Here is a 13459-nt window from a genome sequence, read left to right as displayed (position 1 = left end):
GGGCCGGCTACAAAGCCCGGGGGCGGGCGCCGGGGCGCGGAGTCCGCGCAGCGCCGGCCCGGAGCGCAGCGCGGCGCAGTCGGGCGCGCACGGCGGCAGCGGCGCGCGCGTGGACGAGCCTGGCGGCTGGACGGGCGCCCGTCGTCGGCCCGCGCGCAGCCCGCCGCCCCCCATGAGCGCAGCCCCGCGTGGCCCGGGTCCGTAGGCGGCGGGGCGCCCCCCATGCTGCTGCAGCCCGCGCCGTGCGCCGGCTTCCCGCGGCCGCCGGCCGCCCCCGGCGCCATGCACGGCTCCCAGAAGGACACCACGTTCACCAAGATCTTCGTGGGCGGCCTGCCCTACCACACCACCGACGCCTCGCTCAGGAAGTACTTCGAGGGCTTCGGCGACATCGAAGAGGCCGTGGTCATCACCGACCGCCAGACGGGCAAGTCCCGCGGCTACGGCTTCGTAAGTGGACCCCGCGGCCGGGCCCGCGCGCCTGCCCGCCCTCGCCGCCCGCACCTGCCGCCCGCGGGCCCGGCCGCCTCCCCGCCCCCACCCGCGCTCTCGCAGGGAGATCCGCTGGGTCCAATTAGGGCGCCCGCGTGTGTGGGGCCCGACGGCCGCGCTCGGGGCTTCCGGGGGCGGCGAGCGGGGGAGGGGCAGAGGCCCCCGCCGAGCGGGCCTGGAGCCCCCCGGGGCCTCCCGCCCCCACCCCCACCCCCGGGAGGCTTACATGGAAACGACGCGAAGGCGCCTTTCCCACCCCCTTCCGACTGGAGGGTTCCCCGCCGGGCCGCCCCTGGGGGGCCCTTTGCCCCCTTTTGGGGTTCGTTCCCCAGGACAGGGTTAGTGTCCTACAGGCAGCTTCCCCGGCGCTTGAACTTTGCGGGAGTCCAGGGGGCAGCTCCGCGGGAGGTCCAGGGGCCCTGGAGAGCAGCCCCTTCCCCTCCCACGCCCCAGGGGACAGAGGGAAAGAGATCTCTGGGGACAGAGCCCCCTGCCCCTGCTCCCCCGGCTCCCCCGGCCCAGCGACCCACGCCCCTGCCTGCCTGTGCCCCTCTAGGTGACCATGGCCGACCGGGCAGCAGCTGAGAGGGCTTGCAAAGACCCCAACCCCATCATTGACGGCCGAAAGGCCAACGTGAACTTGGCTTATCTGGGTGCCAAGCCCAGGAGCCTGCAGACAGGTGAGTGTGTGTGCTGGGCTCCCGGCCCTCCTGGGCTCCTACATTTAGCGCGGGGCTCTGTCCGGGGAGGGGGGCCCCTCCCGCTGCCCCTGAGCAGGAGTGGCGTCCCTATCTGTGCCTGCAGAGCCATCCCTGGGCGGCCACCCCAGCGGGGCGTCAGCCCTTCCCCCGTGGGCAGCCCAGGCAGGGCACGTGCCCCGGTTGGCAGCTGTCCACGCAGGACGGTCCCTGGGGCTGCCGACGGGGTGTAGGGGCAGCCGGCCGGCACTGTGGCTCTGTGGCTGTCACGGGGGCGGGGCCTGGGAGGAGAGAGGAAGTCGGCTGTCCCTTCGGGGTGACGAGGCTGTGGCCCTGGGGCCCAGGCCTCCGCGGGCAGCGCCCCTGACCCTCCTGTCTCCTTAGGTTTTGCCGTGGGCGTTCAGCAGCTGCACCCCACCTTGATCCAGCGGACCTACGGGTGAGTGGCCAGGGCCGGCCGGCGGGGGCAGGCTGCAGAGCCGGGGAGGATGGCGGGCGGGGAGGGAGCGGCCAGCCTGCAGGAGGCGGGCGGCGGCGCCCCAGCCTGGGGGGCGCGGGCCTCAGAGCCGGCCTGCCCCGCGGGGCCGTGTGACCGCGGGCACAGCCGTCTGTGCCATTTCCTCGCCTGTGGCGGGGGGAGGTGGCTGTGTCTGCCCTCTCTGAATGGAGGTTTTGGTGAGCCTGGCGCGTGAGCACGTGGGAAGCCACTGCCGGGGCTCTGAGGGGCCGGCTGGCTGGGCCCCTGGGTGCCAGACGGTGTCAGCCCTGGCCAGCTGGGTCCTGGGGCTGTGGGCGCCGCAGCAGGTGAGGGGGTGATCAGGGCCGGTGTCGCCAGGCCGCCTGGGCTCAGCGTGCAGCCCTGGGTGCGTCCCCGGGGAGCGGTCTCGCCGTCCTCGCCCTGCAGGCTCCCGTCGCCCTCATGGGGCCTGGCAGCTGCTGGGGAGGACACGGGGACCCTGCCCCGTGCCTCGACTCCCCAGCTGCTGATCAGGGGGTGTCCGACGGGGAGGGGCAGGGCAGCCACGCTAGGGCGGGACACTAGTGCTTCCTGAGTTCCAACCTGGGCCCCTGGGTTTGAGAGAGTGAGTGTGTGCGCTCATGCGTGTGTGTGTGTGCTCACGTGTGTGCGCGTGCGCCAGGGAGAGGCGGGCAGCCTGGACGCAGCTGCTTCCCGGGGCAGTGTGGACGCAGGTGCCGCGGAGCCACTGGGCCCGGCACACAGCCGGGGGTGGGGTCGATGTGGACCCCTGGGCCGTGTCGCCCGCCAGGTGTGCTTGCCCTCGGGCAGCTGTGGCTCCAGCGTGGTCTGCGCAGAGGTGGACAGGCGGTGTGACCTTAGCAGCTGAAGCAACCTTGGGGCACGGGCCAAGGCTGTGGCCTCCCTGGCTGGGCCGGGCCTCTGTCCCGGGACTGTGGCGGCAGCCGATGGGTCGCAGGCTCCCGCTCTGCCCGGGTGTTTTACAGACGCCTGAGGCTGTCTCAGAAGGGGGCGGTGACACCCCGGGCGTCCTGCAGGCAGCCTGGCCAGCTGGCCACGGGACAAGGCCCTGCACGCCCAGCCGGGGTCTGCTGGGTTCCGATCCGGATTCGGCCGCTGACCACCCGGGTCCGCGATGTGGTTTCCTTGTGTGGGAAACAGTACAGCAGCCACAGCGCCCCCTCCTCCTGGCCCCACGCCGGCCCCCGAGGGCGGGACTGCGCTCACCCTCACGTCTCCCTAGGTGAAGCTGTCCCGGGGCGGGGGAGCGAGCGGCTGGGATGAGATTTGAATGCAGGCGAGGGGGGGTGTGAGGGGGAGAGGAAGGCACCCAGCGTCCAGTGCGCATTGCCATCCGAGGGTGGCCGGGGCCAGTCTCGTTTCTCTCTGACTGTGCTGACTGGAAGCCACAGTGTTCTGTAACTCAGGCCACGGCTGGCCATTTAATACCTGTGTCCAGAGAGGCCTCGCGCTGTTTGTTGGTTGCTAGGGGGTGGAGACGCAGGCAGAGACCAGGGGCCCGGAGGACAGTCCTGTCTGGTTTTCTGCAGAGGCTGCCTCCCCCCCCGCCCCTGCCCCCGCTTGCCGACACCCGGATGGCAAGGGGGCCCTGCATGTGTCACCACGGCGTGGCCGAGCCGCCTGGGTCAGCTGCATGCCCTGGGCTCCCGCCCGCTGGACAGGCCGGAGAGTTGGGCCGTCAGCGTCCCCTTTGTCTTTGGGAACAATCAGGCCCCTGGGGCCCGGCCCCGGCCTGACTCAGCTCCGGCGTGTGTGGACCGGTTAACCCCTCTCCTGCTGACTGGACTTTGCCCCGATGGACATTGTGGCCCCCAAGACCAGCAGCCGCCAGTCTCACGCTGAGGCCGGGCCGCCTAGGGCCCCCCGCCCAGCTGGGTCCTGCGGCTCGGCGGGACTTGATGCCGGCCGGGCCCCCTGCTCCGCTGCTTCCTCCTTGACCTGGCCGGGACCTAGCTCTGCGCGGTTCCCGCTGTGTAACTCCGGGGAGTTAGGGGCGCCCTGTCGGCTGTGGCTGGTGGCAGCCCCGCTGTCCTGCGTGGTCATCGAGGGCGCGGCCAGCAGTCTGCGGGCAGGGGAGGGGGTGAGCGTAGTCTGGCGACCGCGGGGAGCTGGCCCGGAGGGGCCTCCCAGTGTCAGTGGGTGCCGTCTTTCTTGGCCTCGCACGCGCCGAGAGCGGAGGTCTGTCCTGGGCCTGGCTCGCTTGGAGCCCGTCCTGGGTTATTTTTGAAGGGCCAGCTGTTGCTCTGGGTGCAGGCCCCCTCCCTCTTCTTAAGGGGGCCTTGCCGGGGCCGCGTGCCCGTGCGGCAGGAGCTCTGCTCTGTGCCAGCCTTGGTCTGAGAGAACAGGGTGTCGGGCATATTGAGTGCTGGAACAAGGGGCCTGGGGGTCTGCCTGGGCCCCCCCCCCCACTGTGGGGACAGTGGCTCTGCCATGCGCATAAGACTGCGTCGAGCCCTGAGCCAGTGCTGTGCGTGGTGCCCGTCTGGCAGAACCTGCTAGCCTGCCCACCGTGCAGAGCTGAGCTGCAGCCAGGGAGAAAGGCCCAGCACCGCCCACTGGCCCATGGTGCAGACGCCACGGGGTGGACTTGGCCGTGGGACCCTCACCCAGGTGTGTGCGGCTTCCCGGACGCGTGCAGCCTCTGGGCGGTGTGCCTGGTGCCCCAGCCGCCTCTCCGGCACCAACCAGGCCTTGGAGGCGTGTGTGCTGGGGGCCTGAGCAGAGTGGGCCCCTCAGGTGAGAGGAGGGGCGGGGGTGGGGGGTGGAAGCCTCGGGGCTGGGGACGCTGTGAACCTGTCGCCGGCGTCCGTCCTTGTGCAGACAAGCACCGGCCGGCCCTGTGCGTGGGGGTCGTTGAACACCAGGCGTGGTCGCTGTACACACATGGGCAGTGGGGGCGGCTGGCACAGGCGGTTCCTGGTCTTGAGTGTAGTGCTGGGGAGACGAGTGTGTGTGTGTGTGTGTGATGAGAGGTCACACGTGACGCGGCACGTGCTGATGCCACAGTGTCTGCGTCCCCAGGACCCGAGGAGCGACCAGGAAGGAGGCCTGGACTTGGTGCGTGGGATGTTGCCCTTGGAGACAGGGTGTTGGGGGAAGGCCCACGGGACCTCTTGGTACTGTTTTGGTAACTTCTCGGGTGTCCCATTATTTCACCGTCAAAGCAAACACAGCCAGGGAAGGGAGCTGCAGGTGCTGATGTGTGTGTGGCGTCTGGCGGTCAGGCTGGGGAGGAGACTGGCGCTGGCGGTCCCTGGGGCAGCGGCTTCCAGGCCCGGGGACAGCAGGTGCAGGGGCGGTCACAGCGTGCGTGCCGTGGAGCAGGGGCCTGGCCGCCCCCCCACCCCCTCAGGGTGTCTCGGCGGTGGCCCTACTGCTCCTCCGCCATCACTTCCTGTTTGGCTGCTTCTAGGAGGGAGGGCCCTGCTGCACCTGTCGTCTGCCCGAGGCTGTAACAGGAGCCAGCCCTCGGCTGCTTCCCGGCTTCCTCGCCCAGGATGACTTCCTTGCCCTGGCAGAAGGGCCCTGTTGGCTGGGACTGGAGAGAATCTTCCAGAAGCCTCCGGCCAAGGGGCCCGTGTTTTGGTCCGGGTTACAGAGAGAGGCTGGTGCTGGTGCTGCCGCGCACCCCTCCCTCCCGCTGGTGTCCCGGCGCAGGCGTCGCAGTTTGCATTTCTGTTTGAAGGGCATCTCCCAGAGGCTGGGCTGGGGTGCGGAGCAGAGGCCCCCGGGGGCGGCTCGGGCCCAAGCACATGTGACCCGGCACTGCCGGGTCTGGCCGCTGTGGTGAGGACCGAGATTCTGAGTGCGTGTGTCAAAGAACGTGGGAGAGAAAGAGAAGTCTGAGAAAGTTCTAGAGCCCCGGGCTGGGCAGACGGAAGGCTGGGCGCCTTGCCTCGGGGGACAGTTCTGGGGGGAGGTTGGGAGTGAGGTGGTGCAGCCCTGGGGCCTGGCACGGTGCCACGCAGCGCGCTTCACCTGCCGCCTGCAGCCAGCTGCACCTGTTCGGGGCCCCAGGGAGCCTGAGTGTCCCTGAGCACCAGCGGGGAATCCCGGGGGGCCACTGCCGCCGCCGCGGCCGGTTTCCTGCCTGCCAGGCGGCCTGTGTGCGAGGGCCCCGCCGTGGTGGGGTGAGGCCCCGAGAGCAGAAAAAGTGAAATGGCCTCATTTGCTTTTTTCGTTTTTATTTTCAGAGGTGGCTCTGTGTTCAGAACACGAGTCCCGCTGGGCTGCGGCGGGTTCACTTCTCGCCGGTTTTGCTCTGAGTGGGGCAGGGGGTCGCCTGTCTGCCGGGTGCTGCCGCGTCTGACTCCTGTCCCTGCCCGGGGCGCCCCTCCGCGGTGCGCAGGGCCCAGGCCCTCTGCCTCCCCTGGGGAGCTTCCGTCGGCTTTTTGTATGATTTTTTTTTTTAATGACTTATTTGTTTGAAAGAGGGAGAGGCAGATCTTCCATCTGCTGGTTCACTCCCCAAATGGTCACAACGGCCAGGATGGGGCCAGGCTGAAGCCAGGAGCCTGGAACGTGGTGCCAGTGCGGGCGCCACCTTCCCCTGCTTTTCCAAGTGCATTAACAGGGAGCTTGGCCTGAAGTGGAGCGGCCAGATCTGGACCGGTGCTCACGGGATACCAGCGTCGCTTAACCAGGTGGCGGCTTAGCCTGCTTGGCCACAACACCAGCCCCCACCAGAGGGCTACAGATGGGGAGACTGAGGCCGGAGAGGCCTGGAGAGGCGCGGCAGCATCTGGACTCGGACTCTTGCCCCCCAGCCGGGGTGCTCTCGGCTGTGCGCTGCGGATCCTCCGCGTGCTGGGCTCCAGGTCGGGCTGCTGTCGGCGCTGTGCGTGAAGGGCGCGGGCTGCCGGGAGGAGGGGACGCCTGGCCCACAGGGATGCCCACGGCAGGGTCCTCCGGCACCCCAGCCCCTCCCGGGGTGGCGTGGCTGCTTCTGCCTTGCGGGCAGCCCGTTGGGGATCTGGGGTTACGCAGTCCCCGGCGCGAGAGGGAAGCAGAGCACCTGAGCCGTCCCTCCCCCCAGCAGCCGGGCGCACGTGCCCAGCGTCCCGCGGGTCTCGGGGTGGCAGGACGGTCCCTCGGTCCGGACTTCCTGCGAGTGGGGGATTATTCTCCTGGGAAACAGCCTGCCGCCTCGCGTGCCTCCTGGGTGTAAGTGGATGGACAGAAATTTTCCAAACACGGCGAGGAACGCAGGAACTGTGTGGCCTGGCTCTGGAGTCCCCGGGAGGACGGAGGAGCCCTGTGTCCCGTGAGCGCAGCCCGTCCCCGGAGACGGGCGCTGTGGGCTTGAGGGCGCCCCAGGGCACCCTCGAGAGGGCCACCTGACGGCGAGGGTCACCCTGGCCCTTAGGTCCAGCCCCTCTAGGTCTCACTGTCTGCTACGCTGTCGCCGTGAGGCCTCCTTGGCACTGCCCCCGAGCGTGGGGCTCTGTCCTGGGAGAGGGAGGCCCTCTTGTCCACCCCAGCTTTCTGAGGCCCGCCGAGGGGTCCCGGGTGGTGCTGGGGCGTCTGGGTACCCAGAGCGGTAGATCTCCCGGCAGAGGCGTGAGGAGGATGTTCCGGGGCTCCGCAGACCGGTGGCCAGGGGGATCTGGCTGTGCCGCCTGGGCTGGCCTGGGAGAGGCCCCTTTACTGCGCAGGGCCTGCGAGGCAGGGGCCCGTCTCAGGTGCTCACGCTCAGGTGCCGCACGGGCACCTCGGACGCGGGGCGAAGGGTACAGGCAGGAAGAAGAGAACAAAGCGGGCGTCAGGAGTGCCCGAGGGACGTGAGCCTTGAGCTGTGGGGAGAAGCCCCCAGGCAGGGGGAGGCCTGGGGAGGCGGGGGGGGAGCAGTGGGGTTGGGTCTGATGCCAGGCTGGAGGGCTCCAGCCCCAGGAGCGCCACGGGCTTGTCCGGCTGCCCAGTGAGGGGTCCGGGGCGGAGGGAGGCCTGGCCTGGGGGGTGAGGATAGGAAGAGGGAGCATTGGGGAAGGGCAGGTGGGAGGGCTGGGGTGCCCAGGTAGAAGGCAGGGTGAGCCCGTGCGGGGGACGTGCGTGTGGCCGGGGCTCTGGGTGGCCGGGTGGGTGGGCGGCGTCCGACGTCAGGCCACGCCCTCACTGTGGGCATCGGGCCAAGGAGGTGGCAGCACCTGAGCCAGGACGCCGAGGAACCCACTGGCTGTCAGGGCCGGGGCCCCTGGCCGGCGCCGTGGCTGGCGCTGTTTTCCTAGGAACTCTTGGCAGTGGGTTCCCACACGCGTGCTGGGGGGAGTCCGTGAGGTCTGGGCCCCTCGGTCTCAGTCCCTTCCTGGCTCCCCTGCAGCCCCTGGGCTGTGCGCGTGTGGCCGTGACGGCAGTGGGATCCCAGGCTGCCGGCCTTGACGTCGTAGCCCGAGGTACCCGAGCTGGGTGCCCGCGGCACTCCTGGCCCCGGTGTGGCAGTCTGAATTGTGCCGGGTGCTGCCCGGCGTCCCCAGGGCCACAGCCGCCCTGGGGAGCCGCATGCAAGTGCAGGCCCTTCAGGTCGGCCCCCAAAACCCGTCTTACGGCTGAGGACGCTTGGGCGCAGACCTGGGGAACGGGAGGGGCCGGAGCCCTGGCCCCCGCCCCACAGGGCTTCTTGCCTCTGTCCACCTGGCAGGCCTCACCTTGGTTCCTCTCCCTGCGCTCTGAGACTGGGGCCCAGCCAGCCCGCGGGCGTGCCGGCACAGGTGCCACTCGGCCGCTGGCTTGCTGTGTGACCGGGCAACTTAATCAGGCCCGTGGAAGCCTCAGTTTTCCTCTCTGGGAAATGGGGCAACACCGCTTGGACAATGCTTTGTGAGTTACCTCGGGTTCTTCCTGTGTGGGCGCCCTGTGGGTGGGGCAGTAGGAGAGCCCCTTCCTGACGGAGGCGTCGGGGCGAGGTGGGGGCAGCAGCGCTGTGTGGTGCGGCCCAGGCCTGGCACCCGTCCTCGCGCGTGGCGTGGCCCCGGGGGCTGTTGGTGCAGGCTCCTGGCCGCCGTCTGGCTTTGCAGTCAGCGGGGACCCGCGTTTTTAGCTCACAGCTCGAGGGTGTCTGAGCTGGGGGCGCCGCCGCTGCCCATGTTTGGAGAAGTTCTGGGCTCCAGGCTCGCAGCGCTGAGGAATGTTTCCGAGGGGCCGGGGCCGGGTGGGGCCCCTGCGGCGGAGGGCACCCCAGATGCCAGGGATGGCGTGCTGGGCACGGCACCAAGACCGGCTCTCCTGCCTCCGTTCTTCCTTGCTCACGGCCAGAGCGAGGTCTGTGCCCGCCTACCGGGCCTCCGTTCCCCTGGGCCTTCCCCGGCCTTCCCCGGCCAGGCCACCCGACGGGGCAGGAGTGCGGCCTCTGAACGGGGCTCAGGGAGAGGCGGCCGCGGGTCCTGGGGCCCGGGAGGGGTTGAGGGCGTGGTCAGGGTGGAGGGACGGCGGGAGGCCTGGGCGCACGGACGGGGTGACGGGCACCCTTGCTGGCTCCTCTCAGCCCCATCCTGGCCGTGCCCCTGCAGCAGCGCAGGCTCGTTCTCCGAGCAGTCGTCCCCGGCTCCGGTTCCCGGGCTGAGGTTTGGGCCTCTCCCCGCGGGCCCTCAGGGCCGGGCTGTGTCTGCTTGTTGCTGTACCCTGGCGTGCAGGCGAGGTGTCCCACGGCCCAGAGGGACGGCGGGACTTCCTGGGGGTGGGCAGCAGGGGCTCCGAGGAGGGGGGGAAGGTAGGGGGGAAGAGAGGGAGGGAGGGAGGGAGAGAGAGAGAGGAGGCGCCCTCGCAGGGTTCCAGGCGAGAGGTCACCCTTGAGGTGCAGGGACACCACCCGCCCCGGGGGTGGTGTGTTGTCACGGCGACAGCAGGCGGCTGTGCCTGCCGGGAAGATGAACAGTGCGGGGTGGGGCGGGGGCGCAGTGTGGCCTCCCCAGGTGGGAGCACCGGGCCGAGTGCACCCCCACCCCCACCCCGCACTCGCTGTCGGACGGTGGGGACGGCCGGCGGGGACGGCCGGCGTCCCCAAGCCCTGTGCTCTCTGGGGTGCTGGCCCCTGGCGGAGGCCCTGTCCCCGTGCGTGTGTCCACGTAGCGTACAGCCTGCCCAGCCGCTCGAATGTGTGTGAGTAGACCACGGTCTAATTCCAGAACTGGCCCTGGCGCCCTGGCCCGCTCCCCCCGTTCCACGTCTCTCTGGGTCAGCAGACGTGCGCAGGGAGCCCGGGGCCAGTTCCCAGCCGTGGGTCAGCGCCTGGCTCGCTCTTGGTTCCATCGCGTGGACGGGCCCCGTGCCTGTCTGCTCGTGGGCTGGTGGTCCCTGGGTTTTCTGCGTTGCTCGTCTTTAACTGTGCATGAACCCGTTCTCCTCAGGGACGTGTTCACACCCACCCAGCCCCGGCTGGCCTCGCCCACCCTCTGTGGCACCGTGGCACCGCGGGTCTGCCATACGGTTTCCCCACGGAGTAGCGGGAGGGCTGGGGGCTGCCTCACTTGACCTCTGCGTGCCAACGTGGTCCGGAGGGATGCCACACCCTGCTCCGTCCCCTGCCGGGCTGCGGGGCCTCCTGTCCCCATCCCTGTCCCTGTGCCCGTTGGTGCTCTGGGTGCCGAGGGGGCTGTCTGCAGCACGCCCCGGCTTTCCCGAAGCTGCCGCCTTTGGTGCCTGCCGCGCGGGTGTCTCTTCTCTCAGAGCAGCTTCTCTGGGCCGGGGGGGGGTGGTGCGGGGGCAGGACAGGGGCAGGGGCAGGGTGGGGGCAGGACAGGGGCGGGGGTGCGGGGAGGGCGGGGGCAGGGTGGGGGCAGGACAGGGGCGGGGGTGGGGGCAGGACAGGGGCAGGGCAGGGGCAGGCCTGGGGCAGGACAGGGGCAGGGCAGGGGCAGGGACAGGGCGGGGGCAGGGCAGGGGCGGGGGCAGGGGCAGGGCGGGGGGAGGGCAGGGGCGTCCTGGGCCCGTCTGGCAGGTGCAGGAGAGAGCCAGGGGTCCACTCGCCCCAGGCCGGGGGACTCAGAGGCTGGGCCACTTCCCGAGGCCCAGGGCAGGCCTATGCCAGCCCTTGCCCCTCCCCCGCCCCACCCCCTTAAGCCTGGACTTCCCCCTCCTCCCTGCCCCGCCCCGCGGCTGGGTATCTGCCTACCACAGGCTTCCCCATGCTTCCCCTGTGGCCGCCCCGGGCCGTGGGGCTCAGCGCACGCCTGTGCCTCTTGGCTCCGTTTTCCTGCCCTGGCTCCTGCGAGCTGTGCCCTGCCCCTTCTCTCTCTCTGACCCAGTGCATGCTACCTGGGCCAGGCTCTGTGCTGGCAGAGCAAGAAAGGAAAATCCCCTGGGGGGAGGCAGGCAGGGGCGGGGTCACACACTCCCCCCGGGCCCGGCCTCTGCTGAGTGTGTCCTCGTGAGCCCGTGGGGCCCTGGGCCGGGGCACCCACCCTGAGCTCGCCTCTCTGACTCTCTGCTTGGCCCGCAGGCTGACCCCGCACTACATCTACCCGCAAGCCATCGTCCAGCCCAGCGTGGTGATCCCCGCGGCCCCCGTCCCCTCGCTGTCCTCGCCCTACCTCGAGTACACCCCAGCCAGCCCAGCCTACGCCCAGTACCCGCCGGCCACCTACGACCAGTACCCGTACGCTGCCTCGCCGGCCACAGCCACCAGCTTCGTGGGCTACGGCTACCCGGCCGCCGCCCTGCCCCAGGCGCTGGCCGCCGCGGCCCCCGCGGGCACCACCTTCGTGCAGTACCAGGCCCCGCAGCTGCAGCCCGACCGGATGCAGTGAGCGCCGTCCCCGCCAGGGACCACGCGGCCTCCACGTGACCGGCGGCCGAGGCGAGGACCTGGGCAGTGAGCGAGGAGCCCCTGGAGGTGCGAGCCCGGCTCCTCCTGCCCTCGCCGCAGGACGCCGCGGTCCACACGCAGGTGCCTTACCCGAGCGAGCGAGCGAGGACCGCGCCCACGGGCCGGGTCTTCTGTTGTCCCTGTAGCCCTGCCGAGGGGACTGCAGAGTTCCCGCCAGGGTTTTGAGTGGAGCCCCTGCCCCCAGGATCGGAGCCTCTCTGACTTGGAGACGCTTGTTTGTGTTTGCCGGAGGCGGCGCGGTGGGGCGCGGGGCACCGACCAGAGCCGTCACCGTGACCGTGACCCCCACGCCTGGCGTCCGTGCTGCTCGGGGTCTCGGCCGTGGGTGCCGGGAGCGCTTGGCCTTTGCAGGGTGCGCCCCTCCTCCCTCGACCTCCCTGCCTGGGCCCTGTTCCCGCCCGCCTTGGGGCTCCGGGGGGAGGGGAGGGGAGGCTGGGGGCAGCTGGGGTGTCCTTGGGACCTACCTCAGGGAGCTGAGCGCACGCTCGGTGCACGCCTGGTACAGAGGCAAGCTCGGAAAATAAAGGTAGCTAATAAGATAATAATATTTTTATTAGAATGTTCTGATTTAAGAATAAAACTTGTTTTCTTTAAAGAAAAAGTTGGTCTGCGAGTCTGCGTGCGCACGATGGCTGTGGGTGGCTCTCCCGCCCAGGCCCTCGGCCGCCGCTGGGGGTGGGGGGAGAGACGCAGCCCCCGGGGAGAGCTGGCTGCAGGCCAGGGGCTTCTGGGATGGGGTGGGGGTGGGCCACGGGGGCGTAGCCACTGCACGATGCCGGCAGTCAGGGACAGAGGTCACAGGGCTCGCGGGTCCCCTGCCCCGGGGGGGGGGGCCCAGCGTCGCCCGGGAACTCAGCTGAGAAATCCTGAGGGCTTCGCAGAGGAGGTGTTGGCCCCCGCGTCCCTGCTTGCTGGTCCTGGGGAGACAGCAACCGTGGGGACCCTCAGGTGCTGATCTGCCCAGAGGAGAAGCAGGAACAGCAGGTGCAAAGGCCCCGAGGTCAGGCCCCCTGCGCAGAGGCTGCGGGGAAGGGGGCCCTGGCCGACCTAGGGCAGTGACGGCTGGGCATGAGGTGCGGTCGGGAGGTGGTGGAAGCCGGCCACGCCGCCCAGCAGGTCCAGCTCAGGGCCTCCAGGCAGAGCAGGAGAGACCCCGGGGCCGCTGGAGCCCGGGTGCATCAGAGTGGGTCCCCCCGGAGCAGTGAGCCCCACAAAGGCTCCGGGGCCACGCGCCAGGCCTGCCCAGGGCTGCTCGCTCGTCCCCCACCGACCCGTGGAGCTGGGCTCAGAGCATCGGCCCTGGCTCCCTCCCGCCACACACCTGGCCAGGTCGGGACTCGGTTGCTCAGCAGACCGCGGGGAAGGGGTGCCGCCCTCAGTCCAGGCACCAGGCCTCTGCCGGAGGATCCTGTTCTCTGCACGCGAGGTTGCCCCTCCCCCAGCTTGGTCTTCCCTGGCTCCCTAAGCCTCCCACCCTCCTCCACGCTGTTCCTCAGCCACCCTAGGGCCTTTGCACGCGCTGTTCCCACCACCAGGAAGCTCTGGCCTTGCCAGCCGTCACCTCCTGCAGCTCCCCCTCCACCCGTGTCTTCTCGGCTCCAGGGGGCAAGGGCCAGCTGCCTGGTTTCTCACTGAGGCCTGCGGCCCAGTTCTGAACTTGACCCAGCCCAGGGCAAGTGAGCCTCAGAGATTTGGGGCTGGGGCTGAGCCCCAGGACGCACCGGGGGCCATCTCGGGTTGCAGTGTGCAGCGGATCCGAGCTGGAAGGGCTGGACCAGAGGCCCCGCAGTGCCCGGGGGGAGCAGGCAGGGGGATGGGGCAGGGCACAGCGTCCCAGAGCGAGGGGCAGGAGGTCGGAGGTCGTGGAGCTGTGGGGCTCCTCTGCCGCTCATCCACTTGGCTTTGAGATGTGCAGAGAGCCCCTTCCGTGGCCAGGCCCCGCCCGAGCCCGGA

At 70.3% G+C, this 13459-nt stretch overlaps 1 protein-coding gene across 1 annotated transcript; it reads left to right on the top strand.

Annotated features, from left to right (window-relative positions):
• RBM38 (RNA binding motif protein 38) lies at positions 1-12107 on the top strand. Its single transcript, XM_070051398.2, has 4 exons — positions 1-450; positions 1049-1172; positions 1575-1629; positions 11120-12107. Exons 1-4 carry the CDS (start codon positions 223-225, stop codon positions 11424-11426), a joined length of 714 nt encoding a protein of 237 aa, XP_069907499.1. The 5' UTR covers positions 1-222; the 3' UTR covers positions 11427-12107.
• The last annotated feature ends 1352 nt before the right edge of the window (positions 12108-13459 follow it).

Source organism: Oryctolagus cuniculus, chromosome 11 (assembly GCF_051225735.1).
Source record: "Oryctolagus cuniculus isolate XC-2025 breed Fujian yellow rabbit chromosome 11, ASM5122573v1, whole genome shotgun sequence".
Classification (NCBI taxonomy): domain Eukaryota; kingdom Metazoa; phylum Chordata; class Mammalia; order Lagomorpha; family Leporidae; genus Oryctolagus; species Oryctolagus cuniculus.
This window is presented reverse-complemented; position numbering and strand designations above follow the sequence as displayed.